This window comes from Dipodomys merriami, unplaced genomic scaffold, assembly GCF_024711535.1.
Source record: "Dipodomys merriami isolate MVZ:Mamm:240054 unplaced genomic scaffold, mDipMer1.0.p SCAF_31, whole genome shotgun sequence".
NCBI classification, from domain to species: domain Eukaryota; kingdom Metazoa; phylum Chordata; class Mammalia; order Rodentia; family Heteromyidae; genus Dipodomys; species Dipodomys merriami.
The window spans coordinates 3,054,486-3,079,589 of record NW_027204604.1 but is presented as its reverse complement, the minus strand read 5'-3'; the positions used below and the strand labels follow the sequence as shown (position 1 = coordinate 3,079,589).

General features: G+C 38.4%; 1 protein-coding gene across 1 annotated transcript in view; it reads right to left on the bottom strand.

Annotated features, from left to right (window-relative positions):
- The window catches only part of Ush2a (usherin), a 640,266-nt gene that overhangs the window by 92,075 nt on the left and 523,087 nt on the right, over positions 1 to 25,104 (bottom strand). Inside the window, exons 56-59 of the mRNA XM_070041435.1 lie at positions 21,841 to 22,024; positions 20,637 to 20,794; positions 4,957 to 5,115; positions 2,971 to 3,133 (exon numbers count right to left, since the gene is read on the bottom strand). Of these exons, the coding sequence (XP_069897536.1) occupies positions 2,971 to 3,133; positions 4,957 to 5,115; positions 20,637 to 20,794; positions 21,841 to 22,024 (664 nt within the window). The remainder of the gene's footprint in view (positions 1 to 2,970; positions 3,134 to 4,956; positions 5,116 to 20,636; positions 20,795 to 21,840; positions 22,025 to 25,104) is intronic.

Below are 25,104 nucleotides of genomic sequence, written 5' to 3'. Positions count from 1 at the left end.
GAACAACAACAAGGGAAGAGGTAACAATGATTGACAAGTAATGTACTCATTGCCTTACTCATGTAACTGTCACCCCTCTGTACACCATCTTTACCACAAAATAAAATTAAAAAAATTAAAAAAAAAAGATGGTTTTGTCTATTCTTTGAAACAGATTTCAAAATGCTAATTTAAAATCTGCCCCTATTTTTAATAAAAAAAGACTGATAAAAATCACTGATTTGTGATTCACATATGGTCAATGAAGCAGTCTAATTAACAGGTTAAGTTAAATCAAAACACTCATACTAATAATTTGTCCAGACGAGTCTATTTTGTATTGTTCTTGAAGTCATAAACAGGAGGCCAGACTCAGTCTTAACAGGCTATCGGGATGTATTATTAAAACAACAGAAGAGAATTATCGGGGGGGGGGGGGGGAAGATGCAGGGAGGGGGTTGCGTCAGTATGAAGAGTGGCAAGCGTTTTTCAAAGCGAGATTGGCAAATCCGTTTCCCACAATTTAATGAAATGATCTGCATAGGCCAAACTATGTCATGGGCTTGAGTGAAATGTTATTTCCTTTGGTGCGATAGAGAAAGAAGGGACTAACGATGAAGCAGAAATGACCTGACATCACCGTCTCGGAAATACTGCAGGTGTGTGGCTCTAAGTCTATCAGGGGCCTACTGGAGTCTCCAAATGAAAAAGAACTCCGCGTCTACATTCTATTTCCATCCTTACAAATTTCTGAGGGTTTTTTTTGCCGCTATCTAAGAAAAATTTGATATTGTTGTTGTCTAAGCACATTTAAACTTCAGCGGAAATAACTACCAAGTGATTCATGCCTATGTAGGTGAACAGAACGATTGTATCTGGAGCCCCAGTGAGCCATTTTCATTTCACTTTAAATAAAAAACAAAATGTATCTATGTCAGTCAGTGCCCTTCTGCTGTACTCAAAGGTATCAAACAGGCTACAATTATGATTGTGAAGTGATTGTGTCACATTGGAGGAAGGTTTATTGCTTTTGAGTCTGCTAGGCAGTAACACATTCTGTTTCATATTACTCTTTATATCATTGTTTGCCTGTGACTAGAATAATCAAATGCCATCAAGTACTGTCAAATTCAATTTACAGTATTTTTCATGGAGGCAAGCTTTCTGCATTGTATTTCCTGTTTTTCTTCTTTGGTGCTGCTGTGGAATACTCACTGTAATCATGAGCTTTATTTACAAAACCAACAGAGTGAAGCCAAGTCCTAGGCACCAACAGATACTTTATTTCCCTTTATTCAGAATAGGAATTGGATGTGCTTTTCTCCTACAATTAGCATTAAGTAGATGAAAGGAAACTATTTCAAGAGGGTGGGCACATTAGAGCTTGCCCTGATGTGCTTATCCTAAAATGTAAATTCACATTAGCTATTTTTTTTTCTTTCTACATGTTCCTGTGCATTTGAATCAGAAATAGTCACCTTCAAATTCATGTTGGCTGAGAAGAAATTTGGCTCTGTTCATTTCTGGTAGTGTCATTTATATAACCAGAAACGCAATAGTACTTTTTCCTTTCGTTTTATATATATTCTTCCCTCCACCCTACAAATCTTCAGCTCACCACTGAAGATGGGTCTGCATCAACGGTTTCAATGTCTAAAGTTAGTTGAGAAGCTTAAAGGAAGTATCCATGGGGAATTCAGGGTATTAGGGACCAGGTTAAGGAGAGAGGCTGCTGGACAGAAGGACAAAGGATGTGAAATTGGAACAGGAGGATGAGGAACTGAGGGAACATGTCTGTGCCTCCTGTGACCGATGAGCATTTTTTTTTTTGGAATAAAGTTTGCAATCTGCAAATCTTGCACAACTGCCAGTATCTGAGTTTTGGTTGTTTGTTTGTGGGCTTGAACTCAGGGCCTAGTCATGTGTTCCTGAGCTCTTTTTCTCCAGGCTAGTGCTCTACCAAGTTGGGCCACTACTGCTTCTATTTTTCTAGTGGTTAATTAGCGTCTCATGGACTTTCCTGCATGGGCTGGCTTGGACTTGCAATCCGGAGATCTTAGCCTCTTGAGTAGCTAGGATTATAGGCATGAGCTACTGGTGCTGGCACAGAAACCGATTTTTTGTTGTTGTTCTCTGTATCACAGGCTCCCAGTTGGCAGGGTCTTTGTCCCCAGGACTGTGTACTTTACTTCCTGCTTCCTGCCTTGCCTTCCTTCCACTTACCTCCTCATTCTGTTTCTATCTCTTAGGTTCTCTTCCCTTCTCCCCTCATTCATCTCCCCCAACCCTGTTCATTCCTCAATCCTTCCCTTCCCATCTTCTTCATTTCCCCTTTGATTCCCTTCTTTTCTTCACATTGGATAAGACCACTTAATCAATTTTGCACATAATGGGGGAAAAAAAGCTACAAGTTATACTGTTTAATGAGTCAAGGGGAGACACTAAAACGGAATGGAAAGTGAAGAGTGGAGCTTCAGGGTCACCCTATGAATATGAAAGGCCCCCCAGGTTTAAAGGATGAGAAACAGCCTTTTCATTTCTACATAGAGAGTAATGGCAGGGGTGACATTGCTCAAGATGCACTGTGCTCATAAATTGACATGCCACATTGGGATTTCTTCATACCATTACTCAAAATATAATAATAATAAAATGATGGGAAAGAGTAGAATTGAGCCCCTACCTCCCAGAATCTGCTCCTCTTCTGGAAAGACTTTATTCTCTTCCCCAGTGAACCACTGAAGGCATGCCCTATTGTTTCCTCAGAAAGAAGTTGTGGAGGCTATGGGACAAAGAGATCTCAAGCAGAAAGGTTGTGGGATTAGTAGTGTGATGTGTTTCCTTGGATAATGTGCAAAAGTCTCCAGTACCAGATGTGGAGTTCACCAGCAGGTGTCCCATAATACAGGGACTTCCTTTGGGGAAGCAGAAATGTATTTGAGTGTACCTACAGCCTTGGCAGAGGACACAGCCCTGACCTCCATGTCTTACCTATGAAGAAAGTACTTGATGATGACTCCATTTGGTTTTGTAGGTGGCACCCATTTCACCTCTATGCAAGATGACCCCAGCACCCTGAGAACCGGGGTAGGAAGATCCTCTGGGGCTGCTTCCCAGGTTGTGACAGACATCTTACTGCTAACTCCACAACTTCCTGGAAAAGTCACGGAGAGCTTTAGTAGCTTGTCAAATGGAGAGAAGTAGTCGGTTTGTCAACGTTACATATGAATATAGAAGAGTAATGACAGCATGAAAACCTTTTCTCCTTACTTGAACTTTTATATGCATACTGGTACTCAGTTTTTAGAGCCAGCCTATAAATCTCCATAGTATTTGAACAACTAAAATAGGGAGCTATTTTTGGATAATCTATGAATTAACCACATATTAATGAAGTATAGGCGACAGAGTATCTGCTTGTCTGATCCAAAGTTTCTGTAGTCTGTTGCAATCATTCTAGTCAGTATTCCCCGACTGTATTCATGACCCATACACTTTGTATGTTTCTAATAATGTTTTACTTTGGCTAACTTTTTAAATGAATCATAATTCTTCAAACATATAGAAATCAATTATTTGGAATGATATTATATCTCCATAGCACAATTTCAGGGATATAAAGATTAGAAATTAACTTTGCCCTTGAATCAAGAAAATATTAATTTAACACTATTTCTATGCTGATTAGCTGAAGACTGCTTTGGGGAAAGGCAAAGCCCTTCAAATAAAAGAGCCATGGTCTGGTTTGTAGGGAGAAATTGACTCACTGTTTCTGATCATTAAGAATAGCAACACTGGGGGCTGGGAAGGTGGCTCAGTGGCAGAGCGCTTGCCTTGCATGCCTGAGGCCCTGGGTTCGATTCCTCAGAACCACATAAGCAAAAAGAAAAAAGCCGGAAGTGGCGCTGTGGCTCAAGTGGTAGAGCGCTAGCCTTGAGCTGAAGAGCTGAGGGACAGCGCCCAGTCCCAGAGTTCAGGCCCCACGACCAGACCCAAAAAAAAAAAAAAAAAGAATAGCAACACTGCAGCCTCTAAATCCTAACCAACTCTTTAGGAACTAGCTCTCTTCTTTGCAAGGACATACCCTGGGACTTGTAATACAAGCACTTCAATTACATACTTAACATAACATTGCTAAATGTCTTTAAGGTGAAGCAGAATGTCTGGTATGAGACTATGAGTTACATCTTTTTCTTAACTTAGCAATTAATAGCTATGTACACACACATACATGTTTCTAACAGCTACACATATCCATCCATACAGACACATATCCACATATACATATATCATATGGTAATATCAATCTTTATATTTTATGTGATATGGAGATAGTGTGTTAAATTAATGAATAACTTTTTTTTTTCAATTCTCTGATCTCCTATCCCAAATCTCAGTTTACATTTAACCAACCATCCACTAGGAGTGAAGGAGATGGACAAGGTCTCCTTAAGATAATACAGATAGATGATGATTTTCCTTAAGCCTTGAAAGTCAAAGTAGCAGATGAAGTATATGACATAGGGTTCAGAGAAGCACTGTAAAGCATGTAAGATTCATTTAAGTGTGGCTCAACTTTTAAATAACCTCTTCTTTCCCCTCCTCCTGAATAAAATTTAAATAAAACCAAATTGAATACATTTCCCATGACATTTTTGTAATACCCATTTTGTTTTATATTACCAGTGGCTTCTTTGTGTGAGCTGGGTGTTTTTCTTTTAAAGGGCCTTATAAAACAAGACTTTAGAAAACCACCGTTTTAATATATTTAAATATTCATGATTTAATGTGCAGAAATGCATAATTCTTCCCTTGATGCCAGGCTCTGATTTTTCTGGGTAAACAGTCCACTACAGATAACAAATGAAATGCTAGTCACTGTATTTGAACTGAGAATCCATTCCTTTTAATGATAACTTATTTTTTATGAAATGATTTTCCATGTGAGCCCATGTCAAGTGCTTACGAGACTCTCACCATGTTGACATGCTTGTATCCTTATCTGATACCGTGTGAATGGAGTCAAATTTTCCAGAAGGGTCGACTGAGAATGACCAACAGAGAAGGTCAGAGGTGTCACACTGCCATTATCGAGCAAGACATTGTATTCCAGTGGAATCTGGGGGATCCGACGTCCTTTAAAATGAGAGAGAGAGGGAGAGATTCAGTAACTGTCCTTTAAGAATAACAAATAGTTAAATATTATAATAAAAAGAGAACTGCTGACTAGAGCAACTAGAAGCTGTAGGTGATTGAAGGTGCAAAAGAGTATAATGTGTATTCCAAAAGCAAGAAATGTGTATCATTTGATTAACACAACAATGATAGTCATAGTCAAAGATGTCTTCTCTGGGCAAGTCAAAAGAAGGGACACATTTCATTTAAAATACAGGACAATTAGAAAGAGCATCGTATGTTTTTCATGGGTTTATTTACTTTTAAAATACATTAGAAAAAACCCACCACCACCACTGGTTTTGCAGAGGACAATCATTTTTCTTTGGAGCATATATATATATATATATATATATATATATATATGTATCCTGTTTGACATAGATCTCTGACATAATAGCCCATAAACTTTCCAGATCACAGTCTACCTAGAGAATTCCCAGAGCATTAATTATTGAAGCAAGATAGTCCACTCTGTCAGGGAGACTTTTTTTTCTCTTTGTAACCTTGCATTTTATTGTTTTTTTTTTATTGTGAAAATACTGTACAGAGGGGTTACAATTACATGGGCAAGATAATAAGTACATTTCTTCTTCTTCTTCTTTTTTTTCCAGGGCTGAGGACTGAACCTAGGCCTTGAGCATGCCGGGCGGGTGCCCTTCTGCTGGGCTACACCCCCAGCCCCAATGAGTACATTTCTTATCAAGCAGGGAGCCTTATAGACCTTAAATGAATATAAAATTTGGGCTCAATAACTGTCATTTTCCACCACTGCTTCCTAAAGAAAGAAGGTCTTGCCATGCTACCCTATATGCAATCTTAGACATAGAATTCCAGGCCTGTTAAGTTTTTTGTTTTTTGGGGGGGGTCCAGTCCTGGGGCCTGAACTCTGGGCCTGGGCGCTGTCCCTCAGCTCTTTAGCTCAAGGTTAGCGCTCTATCACTTGAGCCACAGCGCCACTTCCGGCTTTTTTCTTTTTGCTTATGTGGCGCTGAGGAATCGAATCCAGGGACTCAGGCATGCAAGGCAAGCGCTCTACCACTGAGCCACCTTCCCAGTCCCAGGCCTGTTAAGTTTTATTGGTCATGAGGAACATGCATACATTTAGAGGAGAGAAGAGAAGCTTTGAATGAAGAAGAGCGCAGAGCTTCTTATGAAATCATCTCATTGATCTGAAAGCTTAGAACATTTATGGGATTGCATCTAACAAGTTTGTCTTTACTATAGAAGAAAAATGGAATCTACAGACAGCATCACCGAGGGAACAGCCCAGGACTCAATGACCCAAGAGAGATGAAGGGCAAATAATAAAATGTGATCCACTCAGGTCTGTAATTTCCTATTTGACAGAAGAAAAGCCCATCTTTTCTCTTGATACCACCACAAGTGCTCAGAGCTTGAATATCTTAGGAGGATATTGATACAGATGTGCTGCAAAATTGCCAAAAGTATTACCTGCTACTACTCCTTGAACGAGTCCACCACAAGTGAGCAGAGAGTATCAGGATGACAGCCATGGACAAGTCCAGCAAGAATACTTCTGATTTGATAGAGAAACGGACTGTGACATTCAACTGCCCCTGCCCAGCTGTCATCACTGCAGAGCTGACGGAAATGATCTCTGGAGACCACTGCTCTGGATGAATGGAAGCTAAGTTCTATCCTCAGACAAGAGGCAAGGAGAGCAAATGCAGGGAGCTGATTTTGTGTTTAGCTGACCACTGTCTTTGTCAGAAGAAATGTGCTTCATTGAATCACTGAAGACACAAACTCTTTGCAAATTGCATCATAATAAATGACTTACAATAAGAGAAAAAAGAAAGAAATATGCTTTTGCTTTTTGTAGCTGTGGTTCTGAGGTGAAGTGGTGGAAGAGCTAGCAGACCTAAAGATGTAGAGGATTCTGAGTAGGACAGAGACCTGTGAAGAATCTTCAAAGATGCTGAAAGACATTGATTCTTTCCTCTAGCAAGGTGATAGATTATGCTGAATTTTGAATCCAGATGTTGAATTTCTCTTTTCCATGTAGAACATGTCTTGTAAATTATCTGTTACATTTGTCTCAGTAGGTTAAACTACTATCATTAACTTAAATTCTTATTTTTGTTTTACTTGTCTCCAAAATACCAGATTTTCAGCTGAGTACTGGTTATTTCTAGGCCAAAGAGCCCCTAAAAAGGGATCTCCATGGAAAGTCTCAAGTAGAGTTGTTTAATTTTTCCTCTGTCAAATTCATTCTTTCGGGGTTTCTGCATTCATGTAATGATTTCCCTGAATGCTTCAGTTGGAAGGCTCAAGACAAGGGCCTTAGAGTAGATTCTGCTTTCTTTACTCTCAAATACAAAAAAGTCATTCATGTCATTGTTGATTTTTTTCAAGAAATGTAGACTTCGTGTATAATCAGCAACAAAGGAACTTTGAAGGAGTTAATAAGAAGTAATCTGTTTTAGGGAAAGACACCTTACTTGCAGGTAGATGATAGAGTGAAAATATGAAAGACAGTCAGTAGAGTCCCGTTTGAAAGTCATGATAAAAACACAACTGTAACATTAACATAATATTGCATGGATACAAGAATAGTGATGCACTGCGCCTCTGTGTTAAGCCTGGCAGAAAGTATTATTTCTTTCCACATCAGGGAAATGCCAAACACATAAAGTCAGGAGTTTTCTTTTCACAGTGTACTAGCTTTTAGTACAAAGGAGTAACTTAATAAGCATTCAATGAGTGGATTAATGAATGAATGAATACAATACTGGACATTTAATCTTTCATTTAAGATAAAAATATAAAGGCTCAGAGAAGTAAAGCCATTTATTTCAGATTGCACAGTAATTAAGTGTCTATGACTTGACTTCAAGCCTGACACCAAAGCTAATCCCTCTTATATTGTGTTCTCTCTTGATAATGGGGTCTTAGATTAGGATAGTTGGAAGAAAATAACAGGAGAGTTTTGAGCCAACATATGCAGACAGACACATCACTTCTTAAAACTGATTAGCTGCAGGGAAAGAAATAATGTATCAATCAGAATCATTATTAATGCAAAAAGCAAAGTACAGGTGGATATTCCATATTTTGAATGCCAAATTTTCTAACCTGAGAACCAACCATATATCCAGATTTTTGCAGGTGCACATATAAGAATAATCAGACATAAGGACAAACATAGACGTACTCCTGGAATACCATTTTGATGTGTAAAAATTGGGAGACATTCAAGTTTCCTATCTAGGCCAATAGGCACAATTTCATTTTTCCTTGTCTAAAAAAGCAAACAAGGTTTTTCTTCCTCAAACATCTGAGATAAGAAAAGTGTATGTATAATAAATATGAGAACTTTGGTAAAACTTTTGTAGAGTTAGACACTCTGATATTGGCGCAGAGTGTACCAATTGACAGACTGAAGAACAATTTCATACTGATACACTCATGTGTTCACAAGTGTTGCCCATAGGTTCCCTTCCTTCCTTCCTTCCTTCCTTCCTTCCTTCCTTCCTTCCTTCCTTCCTTCCTTCCTTCCTTCCTTCCTTCCTCCTTCCTTCTTTTCTTCCTTCCTTCCTTCCTTTCTAATCCTGGGGCTTGAACTCAGGGCCTGGGCACTGTTCCTGAGCCTCTCTATGCTCAAGGCTAGCACTCTACCACTTGAGCCACTGTGCCACTTCTGGCTTTTTCTGTTTATGTGGTACTGAGGAATCAAACCCAGGGCTTCCTGCATGCTAGACAAGCATTCTACCATTAAGACACATTCCCAGCCCATCCATATGGTTCTTAATTTGACTCTCTTTCTGTGGCTTTAAGATGAATTCAACCATGGGTAGTCTGCTGCAGATGAAAAGTTGGCTTGGGCAATGACACATCTATTCAGTGTCAGGTAATAAATAATTCTATAGTTGTTGGTCATGATTGATTCATGACTGTAATCCTGTCTACTCAGGAAACTGAGATATGGGGATTGTGGTTCAAGGCCAGCTCAAACTAATACGTTCATGAGACTTCATCTCTAATTAACCAGTAGCTGGAGGATGGCTCAAATAATAGACTGCCAGCAAAACAATCACATCAATAGAGAGGCCCTGAATTCAGACTCCAGTACTATTAACCAACCCCCAAAGGAGTAACAGCAATAAACACAAACAAAAGTGGATCCCAGAAAATTTAACTAAATTAATTTTTTCTTTATCTATATAGCGACAAAACATGATAGCCTCTCTTAGAGAGCATTACGATCGAAGTCTCAACTTCAAGACAAAACTGGAAATATTTTCTCTCCTTCCCCAAAGACTCCTATAGTAAAAATGAAATTTGAGAGCTGGATAAGGAGAATGATTGATAAGCCCTCTTGGAGGATCTTGGTTCGTAACAGGTATGGGAAACCTATGCACTATGTTTGAAGGGAAATGAAGAGAAATATAATCAGGATAGTCCCTCACGGACTAAGAATGTTCGGATGTGTTGCTTGAGTTAGTGAGCAGGATTAAAGAATGAATCAGGGACCCTCTTAATTTGCAATGTAACCTCTTAATACAAAGCTGTATTTATGAAAATGTCTATCTGGATTATTTTGGAAGGTCATAGCACTTCATGACACACTGTAAACATTTCTCCTTATCTTTATCCTGACAGCATCGGTAAAGCAATGAAAAATAATTTTTTAAATGGTTGGTTACTGTTTGTCTCCACAAACTTATGATGAGATGGAGAGAGGAAGGATTGCATAGACATTGAACCGGTGGTTAAGGTTGGCTTTCTATAGAGCTTCCTCATATGGGATGTAACAGCACACATTTTAGCAAGTGATATTAGTGGAAAACCATTTTCCCCAGTTGATAAATTATGTAACATACATTGGAACATAATCCAAGGTTTGTATGAACTTTAAGATTAAACTGAAAGACTTTAAAGAAATGGTGACTGCTCAAAAGCTATGTATGTATGACCATATAAGATGATGCTAAGTGAAATGAATCCCAAGATAAGGACACAAGGACACAAGAAGTTTTATCTTTCTTGCTGTTGTTTTTAATGTACTTATAATGTACTATGTGATTTTTTGTTTCTCTTGTATGCTCTTCTCCCACAGTATAACCCCTTTGTTGTATGTGATTCTGGTGCCCTGCATCATGTTTACATATATTTCTAATTTGGTGAGTGGAAGGGAAATAACAAAATGCTGAAATAAGGATATAGGTTGACTTATTGAAACAATGAGATGTACAAGATACTATGTTGAAAATGAACTTTACAACTTTGGGGAGGGGAGGGTGGAGTTCGAGAGGTGGGTAAGGAAAGGATGGTAGGGGAAAACAAAGGAGGAGGTAACAATGCTGGATAGGAAATGTACTCATTACCTTACTCATGTAACTGTAACCCCTCTGTACAGCATTTTTACAATTAAAAATATATAAAAAGAAAAAAAAGAAATGGTGACTGCTTTAGGCTTGTCTTTTATCTCCTGAGATTGCATGTTCATTCTGTCTTCTTTTGTTTCCTAGTGGGTAGATTAGGTAGAAAAACTTGACAAATGCACATGTAAGAAAATTACATCACCATCTTATTGAACTAGACAAACCACAGAGTATAGTCATTCAGATCCTTCCTCTACTCTGTTTCCTGAGTGACCACTGGGCACAGTAACCAAAGCCTCTATAAGCCTTTTTCTGCAAATCAAAGCCACTAAGAGCTACTTCGTGGAGTGTTGTGAAGATTGCATTAGAAAATACATGCATAACATCTTAAAACACTGTAACAGACAAAGTGCCAAACCAAATGACTGATATCTCTACAAAATGAAATGAAATAGAATACACACACACACACACACACACACACACACACACACACACACATACACACACACACACACACACACACACACACAAAACCCAACTATCACCCTGTCCTCACATGCCTCAAACACCTCTGAACTCATCTTTCATAAAAAATACTGTATCCATTTTTTCTAGCATTATTTCTTATATGTGTTTGGACATGATCAAGTTACATCCTTATGAGGATCTCTGTAGTCATGCTTAGTAGTTTTCTCTCTAATTCATCCAAAATTGGTTTACCCTCTCCTCAAAGTTTGTATGGACTGGTGTCTGCTTCCAGACCATCTATCCTACAAAAGGAAACTCCAATGCTCAAAAGGATTCCACCAGTGCTGGTGGCTCATGCCAATAATCCTAGCTACTCAGGATTATAGTTCTAAGCCAGCCCGAGCAGAAAAGTCTATGAGACTCTCTTTAAAACAAAAACAAAGAAACATAGGTTCCATGGTTTCCCTCATTTGCAATAGTTAGTATATGTATGAGTCAAGCAGAAAAGGTCAGATAAGGTGATGTTAGGAAAATGAACCGTAAGATATGTATTTAAATGTTTTTTTTCTTTCATGCATTTGTTTCTAATGCATTTATAAGATTATTTCTTTGTTGCTTTGTATGTCCCTCCCCCACAGTATAACCCCTGCTTTCACTGTATTTGATGTCGGTATAATTTGTGGAGGGGAAGGGGAAAAACAAGTCGTTTAAATAAGGATACAGGTGGACCTGTTGCAACAATGAGAAGTACAAGTTGTCATGTCGAAAACGAACTTTACAACTTTGGTGGGGAGGTGGGGGAAGGATTGGGTGAGGGGGGGAGGCTTGGAAGGGATGGGAAGGGGAAACAAAGGAGGAGGCTACAATGCTTGATAAGAAATGTACTCATTATCTTGCCCATGTAATTGTAACCCCGCTGTACAGATTTTTCACAATAAAAAAATAAAAAAAAAAATAAAACAAAAACAAAAAAAACTAACTCCAATTAACCACCAAAATCTGGAAGTGGAGTTGCAATGCTAGAGCATTAGCCCTGAGCAAAACCCCTCAGGGACACCGGGTGCCCTTGACTAATGCCTATAATCCTAGCTACTCAGTAGGCTGAGATCTGAGGATCACGGTTTAAAGCCAGCCAAGGCAGGAAAGTCATTGAGACTCTTATCTCCAATTAACCACCATAAAACCAGAAGTGGTGCTGTGGCTCAAGGGGTATAGTGCTCATCTGCCTTGAGCTGAAGAGCTGAGGGACAGCACCCAGGCCCAGAGTTCAAGCCTCACGACCGACAAAAAAACACACCAACCCCTCCCCCCCGAATAAACAACAACAACAAAAAACGACCATTAGGGACAACACCCAAACCATGAATGTAAGCCCCAGGACCATTCCCAACCCCTTCCCCCTCCAAAAAGGGACAACATTCCCAAGTTGGGGGGTGGGAATCAGAGCGCAACATTGATTTCCATGATATCAGATGCAGACATAATCTTGGCTTCTGCCCAGGTAAGCCAAACCATGAAACTGGGCAATGTGTTTTTCATGTTGTGGTTAATTTGCAATAAATGTCCTTTCCCTATCCCTTTGAGGAGCTGAAGAAAACGAAAATGCACCTTTAAGCTGTGAATGCATCCAGCATTGACAGGCACTTAGGACCAGGGTCCCTCCACTGTCATAATTTGTAGGATGGTGACATGAAAGTCTCCTGTGTCTCTGCAAACCCTACACCATCTGCAAGGAATTTGAAATGACCAAACCTCCTGGTATTCTGCTGCCTAAATAAAACGAAATGGGCATATTTGTTAGAGTCAGCTGGGAAACCATGCGACTTGGTTAGTTCCAGAGTTCATAAATTTATGTCAGAGCAAGAGGAGGCTCAGAAGCTCAAGTGAACCAATTTACCCTAAGTGTAAATGGCAGTTTTGTTATTTGGTGTCAAAGTTACCAGTCGCACAATGACAAGCTGCCATAACACATTTTCGTGTTCAGTAAAGAACAAGAGTTTCGTCCGTTAATATTCCTCACAATGCTCCGTTTCATAATTTACAACAACTAGATGCTGATAGGTTATTTAACATTTATGAAGTTAAGATGTAATCAGAAAAACCCTGATTATCTTTACAAATAAAAAAAGTTAAATTATTCAACTTTTTTTTTTCTCTCTGTGGCTTCATTTCACAGCAGGTGCATACTTTACAACGGGGCAAGTCAATCAAATAAGCCTTTTTTAAATCTTTTTTTTTTTTTTTGAGCTGGATCAGGAGCAATTCTAAGAAGAAAATAATGATTAATTTAGTTTGATAGGTGCAGTTGCTTCAAAACACAGGTCATACTTAAAACAGTGTTTTTAAGACACTGGGGCACAATTCTCCTCTATGTTGGAAGGAGGGTCTTGCTTAGGCCCATAGAGCATATGGAAATGAAACAAAGCCCTCTTGACTAGCTCATTATCAACTCTCTGGAAATCTGATATAGGTTGTATAACAGTTTGGTCTTCAGTCTTCCTCAACAGAAGGTAGGCTTGCTCCATGTGTGTGTGTGTGTGTGTGTGTGTGTGTGTGTGTGTGTGTGTGTGTGTGTGTGTGTGTGTGTGTGTGTGTGTGTGTGTGTGTGTGTGTGTGTGTGTGTGTGTGTGTGTATAGGGGCTGAATTACAGGACAATACTTCATTCTTCTTAAGAACTCTCAGTGTGTCTAGTATCCTGCTTTGTCCACCAATAGGGAATCAGTAAACTAATTCTGTCAGTTAAATGAATGCAATAATCAATTTATCAGAACACAAATGAATTCATCCCATGAGTCTTTGAACTACAAATGAAATGATCGTGGAACTATATAGGCAGGTCTGGCGCAAGTGCTAGAGCACCCTACTGTGAAAGAAAAAGCACAAGGCCTTGAATTCCAGCACCACTATTGGCACAAATAAATCTACACACACACACACACACACACACACAAACAATCATGGAAAAAGATAAGTAACTGTGCAAAGCCCTGAGTTCAAGAACTTAGGCAACCCAAAACTAAAAAGCTTAATTTCACTTTTAACTGTAATTAAGTTGAGTTTGATTCAAAAGAGTACCTGATGATCTAACGGAATGCCAAGATTTCTAATTTCTATAGATACACCATATTGTGGCTAGTTTGCCTTTAATCAAAATTTGATGAATTAAAAGTTTATATCCCAAAGCAATATTAATTAAAATGATTTCTCAGCAGAAACATTGTTGCCAATTCTTTACTTTAATGGACTAAAAGATAAATGTGAAAGGGAAAGCACCAGTATTTCAATATTATGCATTAAACTTAAATAACTCACCATCCTTACTGAGAAAAAGTGCATGTTGAATGCAATGACATTGTTAATTAGAACATGATTAAGGGCTAGGATAGTTCAAAATAGAGTCATCATCTTGATAAATTAGAAGGGCTCATTATTATCTTCAGAGTTTAAATAATTTTGAATGTTTAGATTCTGAAACACCAGGGTTATCCATCTCTATTCTTTTCCTGAGTAAACCATTTATACTCTATGAAGTCTTTGCTTTTTAATTTCCCATAATTTTTCAGCCATTAAGGCAACATATATCTTTGCTCTCCTTAGTATAAGTAAGTCTTGATTCAAAGCTCCAAGAGCTAGTAAAAGATTGTGCTTGAGTTTGGTACTCTGCATCTTGCATATACATTTGTCTAATCTGGGGAGGGAAAGGGGAGTAACAAAATGCTAAAACAAGGACACAGGATGACCCATTGCAACAAGGATACACACAGGAGAACATACTTTACAACTTTGTGGGGGGGGGGAAGAGAGGAGGAGTGTGGGAGGTGGGGAGGGAGGGAATAGTGGGATGAAAACAACAAGGGAAGGGTTAACATTGCTTGACAAGTAATGTCCTCATTGCCTTACTCATGTAACTGTAACCCCTCTGTACAGCATTTGTACAATAAAATAAAATTTGAAAAATGCTTAAGAATAAAATGAGTTGAGCTGAGCACTGGTGATTACACCTGTAATTTTAGCTCACTCAGGATGCTGAGATTTGGGATGGAGGTTCAAGGCCAGCTTAAGCAGGAAAAGATTGCTAGATGCTATCTCTAAAATAAACAGTCAAAAGCTGCTTGAGCCCAAAATGGCATAAGTGCTAGACGATCAGTCAAACAAGCAGATTTACATATTGTGATAGGTTCAATCAATAGTGACCAGTATTTGTAAGGACCAAAGTGTTTTTATCATGCTATCACACTTACTTATGTAACAACAATGCATCTTTATCACTACTACTGTATTACTATTACTATATTACTATTATTACTAGCCTCTTTGAGATGAGGATCTTGAAGTTTAGAGACATAGTGCAGATTACCCAAGACCATGGGAAAACTAACTAGTGGGACTCATTCTACATAGAAACCAATACTTCCTTTTTTGCTACATAGAAAAAAAATAACTAATCCATAAGAACAATAACATATCATAGTCTTTGAAAATACGTATAATTTGTCTTTAAAAAGGATTTTCTCTCTTTATTTCTTTCTCTCCCTCTGTGTATGTGTGTGTGTGTGTGTGTGTGTGTGTGTGTGTGTGTGTGTGTGTGTGTGTGTGTGCGCGTGTGTCTGAGCTAAGGTAAAGACAGAAAGCTTTAGTTGGAAATCAAAGAAATTTTAAGCAGTAGGACATCCAAAAATTATATACATTTGCTGCATGATAATTTGTGAATGCATTTTGTCCCTTCCTTAATTCTGAAAACATATTCTAAAGATATGCTGTTTCTGTATCACGTGATTTCAAAGTGCAAATCTTACACAAAGAGATGAAATCTTAACTTTTGTAGATACTGCAATATTTTAGTAATATTCCTATGGACATTTACCAGGTAACCATTATGTAAAGTGGAGCAGGATTTGCAGTGGTGACAGGCGGAGAATATTGAAGAAAGTTTAAATAGTCCCTAAATAATCTCTTTGTAGACACTTGAGAAAAGACTCTCTTGTCTTCTTACCTAACTAGAATCTTCCTTCACATAGACTCTGCTTTTGTCAAGGCCTGTCTGTTTCTACTGGATCTCTAGATGGGGATGAGGAGCATTATGGTCACAAGTTCTTTCACACTGAAGGAGAGAATTGTTTCTAAGTTGGTTGTTCACTATTTCCTACAATTAATTCTTCTGGTCTCACCAGTAAAATTTCATTCTCTAAGAGCCATTTATTGTTCATCCACATCTATCTCTGTTCCTTGGTCCTTCAGGTTATCATTTCCAGAGAGTTTCATGCATTCCACATCTGAGAGACTTTGGGCAATGAAAACCAAGTTTTATGTGGACTCAAGAGTTAGGACACAGATAGGCAGAGATTAGAACGCAAACAGTATAATTCCTTAGAAAGGCTAGCTCGTTGTCCAAAAAGTAAACACCAGGAAATGAGTACTCTAGGGGAGGGAAATCAGAGGGAGGAAATCAGTTTAGAAACCGAAGTTGTATAGCTTCATTGTACAACTTATCTATCTATCTATCTATCTATCTATCTATCTATCTATCTATCTATCTATCTATCTATCTATCTATCTATCTATCTATCTATCTATCTATCTAGTGCCTGTCCTGGGGCTTGAATTTAGGGTCTGAATACTCTCTGAGCTTTCTTTGCTCAAGCCTAATGCTCTACCACTTGAACCATAGCCCCACTTCCACCTTTTTCGGTGCTTAATTGGAAATAAGAGTCTCATGAACTTTCTTGCCCTTGCTGGCTTTGAACCATGATCTTCAGATCTCAGACTCCAGAGTAGGTAGGATTACAGGTGTGATTGACCAGTGCCCAGATAATAATTTTTTTTAAAGTCAATGGTAGGTAAGAAATCTGGGTGTGAATCCTATCTGTAGAGTTACCCTGAGAATATTATGTCATTTCTCTCAAATTTCTTCTTATGTAGATGATAGGATTGCCTGTTTTTAGAGTTTGCAGAGGGAGTATTTATCAAAGTCACTGGTGCACAGCAGTATTGAGCAAATGCAAATTATCACAAGTCTCATAAATGTAGTAGTCACAATCAGTATCCCACTTAATCTTTCCCTTGAGGATTCAAATATATTCCCAACGTCACCCCCTTTAGCAATCATATTTATAACTATATACTACAACATGTTTACTGATAGCATTGGAACTCTACCTGAACAATAAAATCAGGCTTACTGCCTATGTAATTCTTCTGTTACCAGGAAGCCATGTAGACTTTTTTTTCCCTCACAGTAACTTACCTGGCTAAAATTACTGTGTCATATTGGCCATAAAACAAAATACATATAAAATAGCAATTAGTCAACCATTCTTTTTGCGTGGATATTCAAGAGAAATTAGTTAAATTTATATTTTCAGAGAATTATAGAATTGATTGAGATTGTTTTTGTTTAGTGTGTGTCTTATTCATGGTTACTAAACTTGGTGGCATATGAAAGTTATATGGGAACTTCAAAGTAGTCTAGATTACACCAGGTATGGTGGCTTATGACTATAATATTAGCTACTCAGGAGGCTGAGATTCAGAAGATCAAGGTTCAAAGCCATGCTGGGTAGAAAAATTGGTTGAAATTCCATCTCCAAAATAACCAAGAAAAAGTCTGCTGGAGGTCTGGTTCAAGTGTAGATTGTCAGTCAAACAAACACAAGGCTCAGAGTTCAAAAGCAAATATAACCAATGAGGAGGAAAAATATCTAGAATTTGATTTTTATTCCATTCCAGGAGAATTTGTTTTTGTTCAAGCTTTCTAGGTGATCCCAATATTTGAATTTGGGAAACTATGGTAATGGCTTATTTGGCCCATTATTCAGCTCTGTCAATGATTTAATCATGTTGGAAAGCCAGGGGATATAAAAAATATTTAGAAAACTGATTGTGAATGCATTAACTCTCTCCACTTAGAATAAGTTTTTTTTCTATCTGCTTAAAATATATATTTGTGAGTATTTGGGAACAGAAAAATAATGTCTTTCATGATCTAAATCAAAACACAGCATGAGGTACTTTCCAATAAAATCAACTGTAGATTATATACAAGTCAGTATCATCTAGTTATTTATTGAGTTTGAAATACTTTTAGGCACAGGTAAAAGTTTAAGACTTTAATCTTTCCATACATTACAGTTTACTGTAATGGATTTATGCAGCAGAGACTAAGAGATTGACAGGTCCGGATATTATAGATGTAGTAACCATTGCTTAAATGGCCAGAGTAAGCTTTAATATATTTTTTTCCTCAGTCTAGCTTGGAAAAAAAAATGTCTGCTATGATTGAGGCAGGCCAGAGTGAATGCTATATTCTACAGGCAAATGTTATATGTTATTGCACAAGAATATGTTTCTTTCCTCTTTTTTTCTTCTTTTTTTAATTGTGAAAATACGGTACAGAGGAGTTACAATTACATGGGCAAGATAATGAGTACATTTCTTATCAAGCATTGTAGCCTCCTCCTTAGTTTCCTCTTCCCATCCCTTCCACCCCGCCTTCTCCTGCCAAAGTTGTAAAGTTCATTTTTCGACATAACGACTTGTACATCTCATTGTTGCAATGAGTTCACCTCTATCCCAATATAAATGATTTTGTCCCCTTCCCCTCCACAAATTATACCAACATCAAATACAGTGAAAGCAGGAGTTATATCGTGGGGGAGGGACATACAAAGCAACAAAGAAATGATCTTATAAATATGTTAGAAATAATCACATAAAACAAAAAACATTTGAATACTTATCTTGGGATTCATTCCCCTAACATCAACTTATCTGACCTTTTCTGCTTGTCCCAGACATACACTGGTTATTGCAAATAAGGGAAACCATGGGGCCTATGTTTCTGTGGGCCTGGCTTACTTCACTTAATAGAATTTCTCCCAGTCTTTCCATTTTTTAACAAATGGGGCAATGTCATTCTTTCTGATGGAGGCATAGAATTCCATTGTATATATATACCACATTTTCTTGATCCATTCATCTACTGAGGGGCATCTGGGTTGCCTCCATATCTTAGCTATGGTAAATAATGTAATAAACATAATTGTGCTGGTAGCTTTGGTTTTGTTTGTGATCATTTGGGTAAATGCCCAAAAGTGGGATTGCTGGGTCATAGGGGAACTCTATGTGGAGTCTTTCTTCTATTCTATTATTTTCTCTTTTTCTTTTCCCCTTCTTTTTGTGATGGTAATGTGACTTTAACTCACTGGTGCTTTGCCATTTGAGCATCTCCAATTCTGGTCTTTTGCTGGTTAGTTGGAGCTAAGTGTTTAACAGACTTCTCTGCCTGGGCTGGCTTTGAATGGCAGTTTTCAGATCTCAGCCTCCTGAACAGCTAGAATTATAGGCATGAGCCACTAGTGCTCACAAAGATACCTTCCTTCCTTCGTTCCTTCGTTCCTTCGTTCCTTCCTTCCTTCCTTCCTTCCTTCCTTCCTTCCTTTCTTTTTCTTTCTTTCTTTTCCTTCCTTCCTTCCTTCCTTCCTTCCTTCCTTCCTTCCTTCCTTCCTTCCTTCCTTTCTTTCTTTCTTTCTTTCTTTCTTTCTTTCTTTCTTTCTTTCTTTCTTTTTCTTTCTTTCTTTTCCTTCCTTCCTTCCTTCCTTCTTTTCTTCCTTCCTTCCTTCCTTCCTTTTTTCTATTTTTTCTGGTCATGGATCCTGAACTCTGGGCCTGGGCACTGTCTCTCAGCTTTTCAGCTCTAGGCTAGTGCCTTACCACTTGAGCCATAGCACCACTTCCAGCTTTTTCTGCTTATGTGGTACTGAGGAATTGAACTCATGGCCTCATGCATGCGAGGCAAGCACTCTACCACTGAGCCACCTTCCCAGCCCCAAAGATACTTTTCTTAATGGAAATATCTGCACTGAACAGAAACCTATGATGTTTAATGCAAAGAAAAAAAATGACAAAATGCTGAGAAATTTGAAAGAGCCCTTGAAAAATTTAGTAACACCATACTACAGTAAACAGCTTTAACTTGTGATTCTCCGGCTTTTTTGGCCATGTAAGTGACTATGATTACAGGCATACACCACAAGCCACAAGGATCAGCTTGCAATCTGAACCTTACTCAAGAATAATACTTATATGAAAATCACAAATAATGTACTAAATCACCCAAGCATTTCCAGCTCTGTAGCTGAAAAAGGAGCATTCAGTACTACAACTGGTGATAACTCTAGGTTGCATAGCAAGACTGGGGTTTTGTTTCCCCAAATTTCCCTTCACTTACGTAACATGTAAGAAACAATACTGTGCTAATGATCCAATCTAAAGAATCCTGCAGAACTGAACATCCAAGGTAATCCCAACCCATATGACTTGCTTTGAGTCACGCAAGTCTCAGTGCAAAGACATCTGTGGTCCGACACACTTGAAAAAGGTAGTGCCTTCATGGCAGCATAGATATCTACTTCTCAATATGAACAGATGTCTGTGATGTACGTACGAAAGCATTTATAGACTTGTGAGGGTGCTTTGGGGTTCTTGTTTTACTCATATTTATCTAGGTGAAAGAGTATGCCTTTCTGATTTAGTAAAGTCCCATTCTGAACCATATCTCCAATTCAGTTCCTTTAAACTGAGAAAGAAGGAGAGAGGGAAGGTAAGGGAGGAAAGAGAGAGAGACAGACAGACAGAGAGGTAGAGACACAGAGAGTTTTTCTTACCTGGTAAGGTCCATGCAACAAATATGGAATAAGGCCCAAGTACTGTGATATTATATGGCGGGGGTATTTCTTCTGGGGTCCAAGTTGGCATTTGGACAATGTATTCATTGCTAGAGCTGCTGCCGCCTCCAGTTTTGGCTTCCAGCTTGTACATGTACCTAAAGAAGGATGGAATTGCTGTTCATGAGAACTGACCAATATCTGCTGTCCATTCCGTCCATTCTTTCTTGCAAATCTGTTAAATTCTGTGTTCCCTACTCTGAAACTACATCATATACTTGGAAGTTGTCCTAGCACTCCAGTATTCTCTCCACACCATCACTGTCTCTGTCAGTCCCAATTTCATTTTTAAATTCTCTACTTAAAAATTTCATGAGAGTTTTCTAGAAGATGTCAGAAATGTCTTGGAGTATGCTGGTGGATTGTGGAAAAGTCATATCAATCTTCCCTGTTTTCAAATGGGATGAAGTTCAGAGTAATATAGTTAGAGGAATAGATTTATTTTTTATTTTTTATTTTTTTTTGTTGGTCGTGGGGCCTGAACTCTGGGCCTGAGTGCTGTTCCTCAGCTCTTCAGCTCAAGACTAGCACTCTACCACTTGAGCCACAGTGCCACTTTCGGCTTTTTCTGCTTATGTGGTGCTGAGGTATTGAACCCAGGGCCTCATGCATGCAAGGCAAGCGCTCTATCACTGAGCCATCTTCCTAGCCCCAGGAATGGATTTTTTTAAAGAGTTGACCAGGTATTCTCTACAGCAGAATTAAACTGTGATCCATCCTTTGCTGTGAAATATCTGTTGATGTAAGGTACATTAGTGTATGCTGAGAAATGAATGGAAATGGATTGCAAGCAATTTTTTTTTCAAATAGTGCTACTGTCTACACTACAAATAGTAGCAAGTAGAAAAAAGGAGGGAAAAAGTAATTGACATAAACAACAAATAAGGGAGCACAAATCTTTATCTTTTATTGCTAATTTAGGAATGCATGCTTGAGGAGATAATCTGATCATTTTAAAAGTTGTATACTTTAAGTCTTGTGTACATTTAAGATTCTCATGCTTAGCCAAGAGCTGGTGGGATCATGCTTATAATCCTAGCTACTCAGGAGGCTGAAATCTGAGGATCCCAGTTCAAAGCCAACCTGCACAAGAACATCCACAAGACTCATCTCCAATTAACCACCAAAACTTTTATTCAGTTACCTGCTGTTGGGCTCTAGGTTTGTGTCAGTAAACATCTGTTCTTCCCTGCCTCCCAGGAAAAGTACACTTCCATTACGACTCAGTTGGTATTGAGAGACGAGGCCATTGGGCTTTTCTGGAGGACTCCAATATAGTTCCACTGCCGTAGAATTGATTATAACATGGCGCGGTGTCACCCACACACCTGGAAGAAAGGACATGCTGGTGTTTTATGGGAAGGCAAAAATAAATACCTTATCAAAAGTGGCATCATTGTTTCACAAACTGCCATGTGCTTTTCTGCTGATTGGAAAAAAAACCACCTCATCATGAACCACAAAATATATTTTATTTGCCTTGTAGATGAAATACATAATTGAGTTCAAATACATTTTTCTTATGGTTTTATTTCATTTTCGAATTATAAGCCAATAGTGGTAGGAAAATTCTCCATCTGGCCACTACTTTGAGTGTAGTTTCATCAGGGCCTGAGAGCTGTTCCAGGTACTGTAAACTTGATCCTATTGATGAAGACTACATTAAAAACAAATCTTGGTGTAGCCTGAGTTACACAATTCGACAAATAACAATATACCCTTTCCTTCTCACATCCTGTGCTGTGCATTTTTTTTTGTCTCTGGCTGGATACTCCTTCTGGCCTCCTTGACTGATACCTCTTCCCTTCCTGAATTTTAGAATTATGTAATGGTTTCAGGGATCTGGGATCTCTTCACTCCTCACCCCTCTGATCTTCTCCTCTTCTTTGCTTCTCATCTCTGTTCTCTAGCACTTAAGTCCCAGAATCTCTCTACTTTAGTCTGAATATTTAAATAGAATTTATATGTTGAAGACTCCCATGTGCCTATTCTTTAAACTGATATTCATTCCCCAGGGATTCATCTGCATACTGGATACCTCCATTAGAATAACCTCTTCCCAACCACAACCTTAACGGACTCCAAAGAGAACTCTTAGTTTCCTCTCTACTTCCTGTGTACCTCGCAAAAGTGTCCCTCTGTTTATTTTATTGGGTAAAAACACATACAATCATCCTTGACAGTTTTGCTTTCTCCTTTTCTCTCTTCTACATCATCAAGCATTGCAAATTCTTATCTGGTTCTTTAGAACTGCCACCCCTTTGGTTCAAAATCGCAGCTCTGTTTCATGGAATGCTGTCATAGCCTTTACACTATGTTTTGAATCTTAAGTCTTGTCTCTTCCATTGGAATTTTACAAAAGTGGATCTGTAAACCAGTGTACTCTTGACAAACTATATAACCCCTTTGAATGTATTCATAAAACCCAATCCCCACATTTTTCTAGCTCTGCCCTAGCACTGGCACCAGTCTCTGTCATTTATGAACCTGTAGTCCTATCAGACTCCTTTCTATTCCCAGAGTCATTTTAGTTCTTTTTTCCCTCTGTTGTAACTTTACTCCCTGTATTTGGAACATTTTTGCTCCTGAACCCAAGATATTCTGATAATTCAGTTACTGGTGTCAATTTCACTCTATCCACAAAGCCTTATTCAACTGTCTTTATCTAAACCCTTTCCAAATGAATTACAGCTCAGTTCCTGTCTGTCACATACATTTTCTTCTTTTCCTCTTAATAGTCATATCATCATCATCATCCTAACATTTATCTCATATATTATTCTTGTTATGACTGAGTAGTTTACTCCTTTCTTCTTTGCTGAAAGGAGCAAGGATTTTCTGGAGGTGAATAATATTAAATATGCCCTTTTGGGAACGGGATCTCAGATGCTGGCAAGGATGCAGCCCAAAGGAACTCTATTACACCATTGGTGGGAATGTAAGCTTGTTTAGCCATTCTAGAAAGCAGTATGGAGGTTCCTCCCAAAACTAAATGTGGAGCTACCTTACGACAGCAATTCCTCTCCTGGGCATTTATCCAATAGAACACAAACAAGGTTACAGTAAAGCCGCCAGCATAGCCATGTTCATTGTAGTATTACTTGGCACAGCGAAGGTATAGAATCAGCCCAGATGCCCCTTTCTGGACAAATGGGTTGAGAAAATGTGGTATATACACATTGTTCTTTCCATTAGAAAGAACAATATTGTATCATTCATAAGGAAATGGAAAGACTTAGGAAGAATTATATTGTGAAGTAAATCAGGCTTGGAGAGGCAAAGGTCACATATTTTCCCTCACATGTGGTAGCTAGAATGAGCCTATAAACCTATAAGTAAACACAGTTGGGTAGTATGCAAACGGCCACAAATGTATTAACTGAAATGTTAAACTCAAGAGAGAACTCAAATAATTTAATTCCTTAGGAAAGCAAAGTTAAAACTCAACAAAATAAGCTCTGGGAAACGGCTGCTTGCAAAAGGGGGTTGGAGCCAAGGGGGAATGGATGAATGAAGATAAGAAGGGGGGAGGGGCTGGGAAGGTGGCTCAGTGGTAGAGTGCTTGCCTTGTATTCAAGAGGCCCTGGGTTTGATTCCTCAGCACCACATAAACAAAAAGGAAAAAGCAGGAAGTGGTGCTGTGGCTCAAGTGGTAGAGTGCTCACCTTGAGCTGAAGAGCTGAGGGACAGCGCCCAGGCCCAGAGTTCATGGCCCCACAACTGGACCCCCTCCCCCCCTAAAAAAAAGATAAGAAGGGGGCAGAGGGGAAATGTAGTAAAAAAAATTATATATATATATATATGTGTGTGTGTTTGTGTATGTGTGATATATATATATATATGTGTGTGTGTGTGTGTGTGTGTGTATTGCACAATTTAAAAAAGTAAGGGAAGGGGTGGGTTGGGGTGTGGGTGAGAATTGTTGAAAAGGTTGATACTCGGTCAAGATGTATTGTGTTCATAAACTGCTTTGTTAAATGGCAACTTTTTGTGCCACCTACTTAAAGATAATTAATAAGAATAAAGTTAGAATAGGGACTATGAGAAAAATGAAATAATTTATTAGAAGCCAACAATCTAGTTTGGAGGATCAAGACATATTTAGAAGGATCTGAATGAAGGTAGTAGTTAAAGAAATAAAAATGAAGAATGTTTTAATCTTTAAGATTTAAAACAGACAAGATTTTTATGGAGAATTACATACAGATAGCACCCTAAAGAAAAGGGAAACAATAAGACTATCACGTCTAGGGCCTAAGTGATAGGTAGGTAGATGGTGATGCTTGCGAGGAGATACCAAGAAAGGTAAGTTGAGAAATAGGGTAGGTTGAGAGAGATTATTTAAATTTGAAGTTACAAGGTTAGAATATTTGACAAGCATAGAAAAATAAATAAATATTTGGTAGGC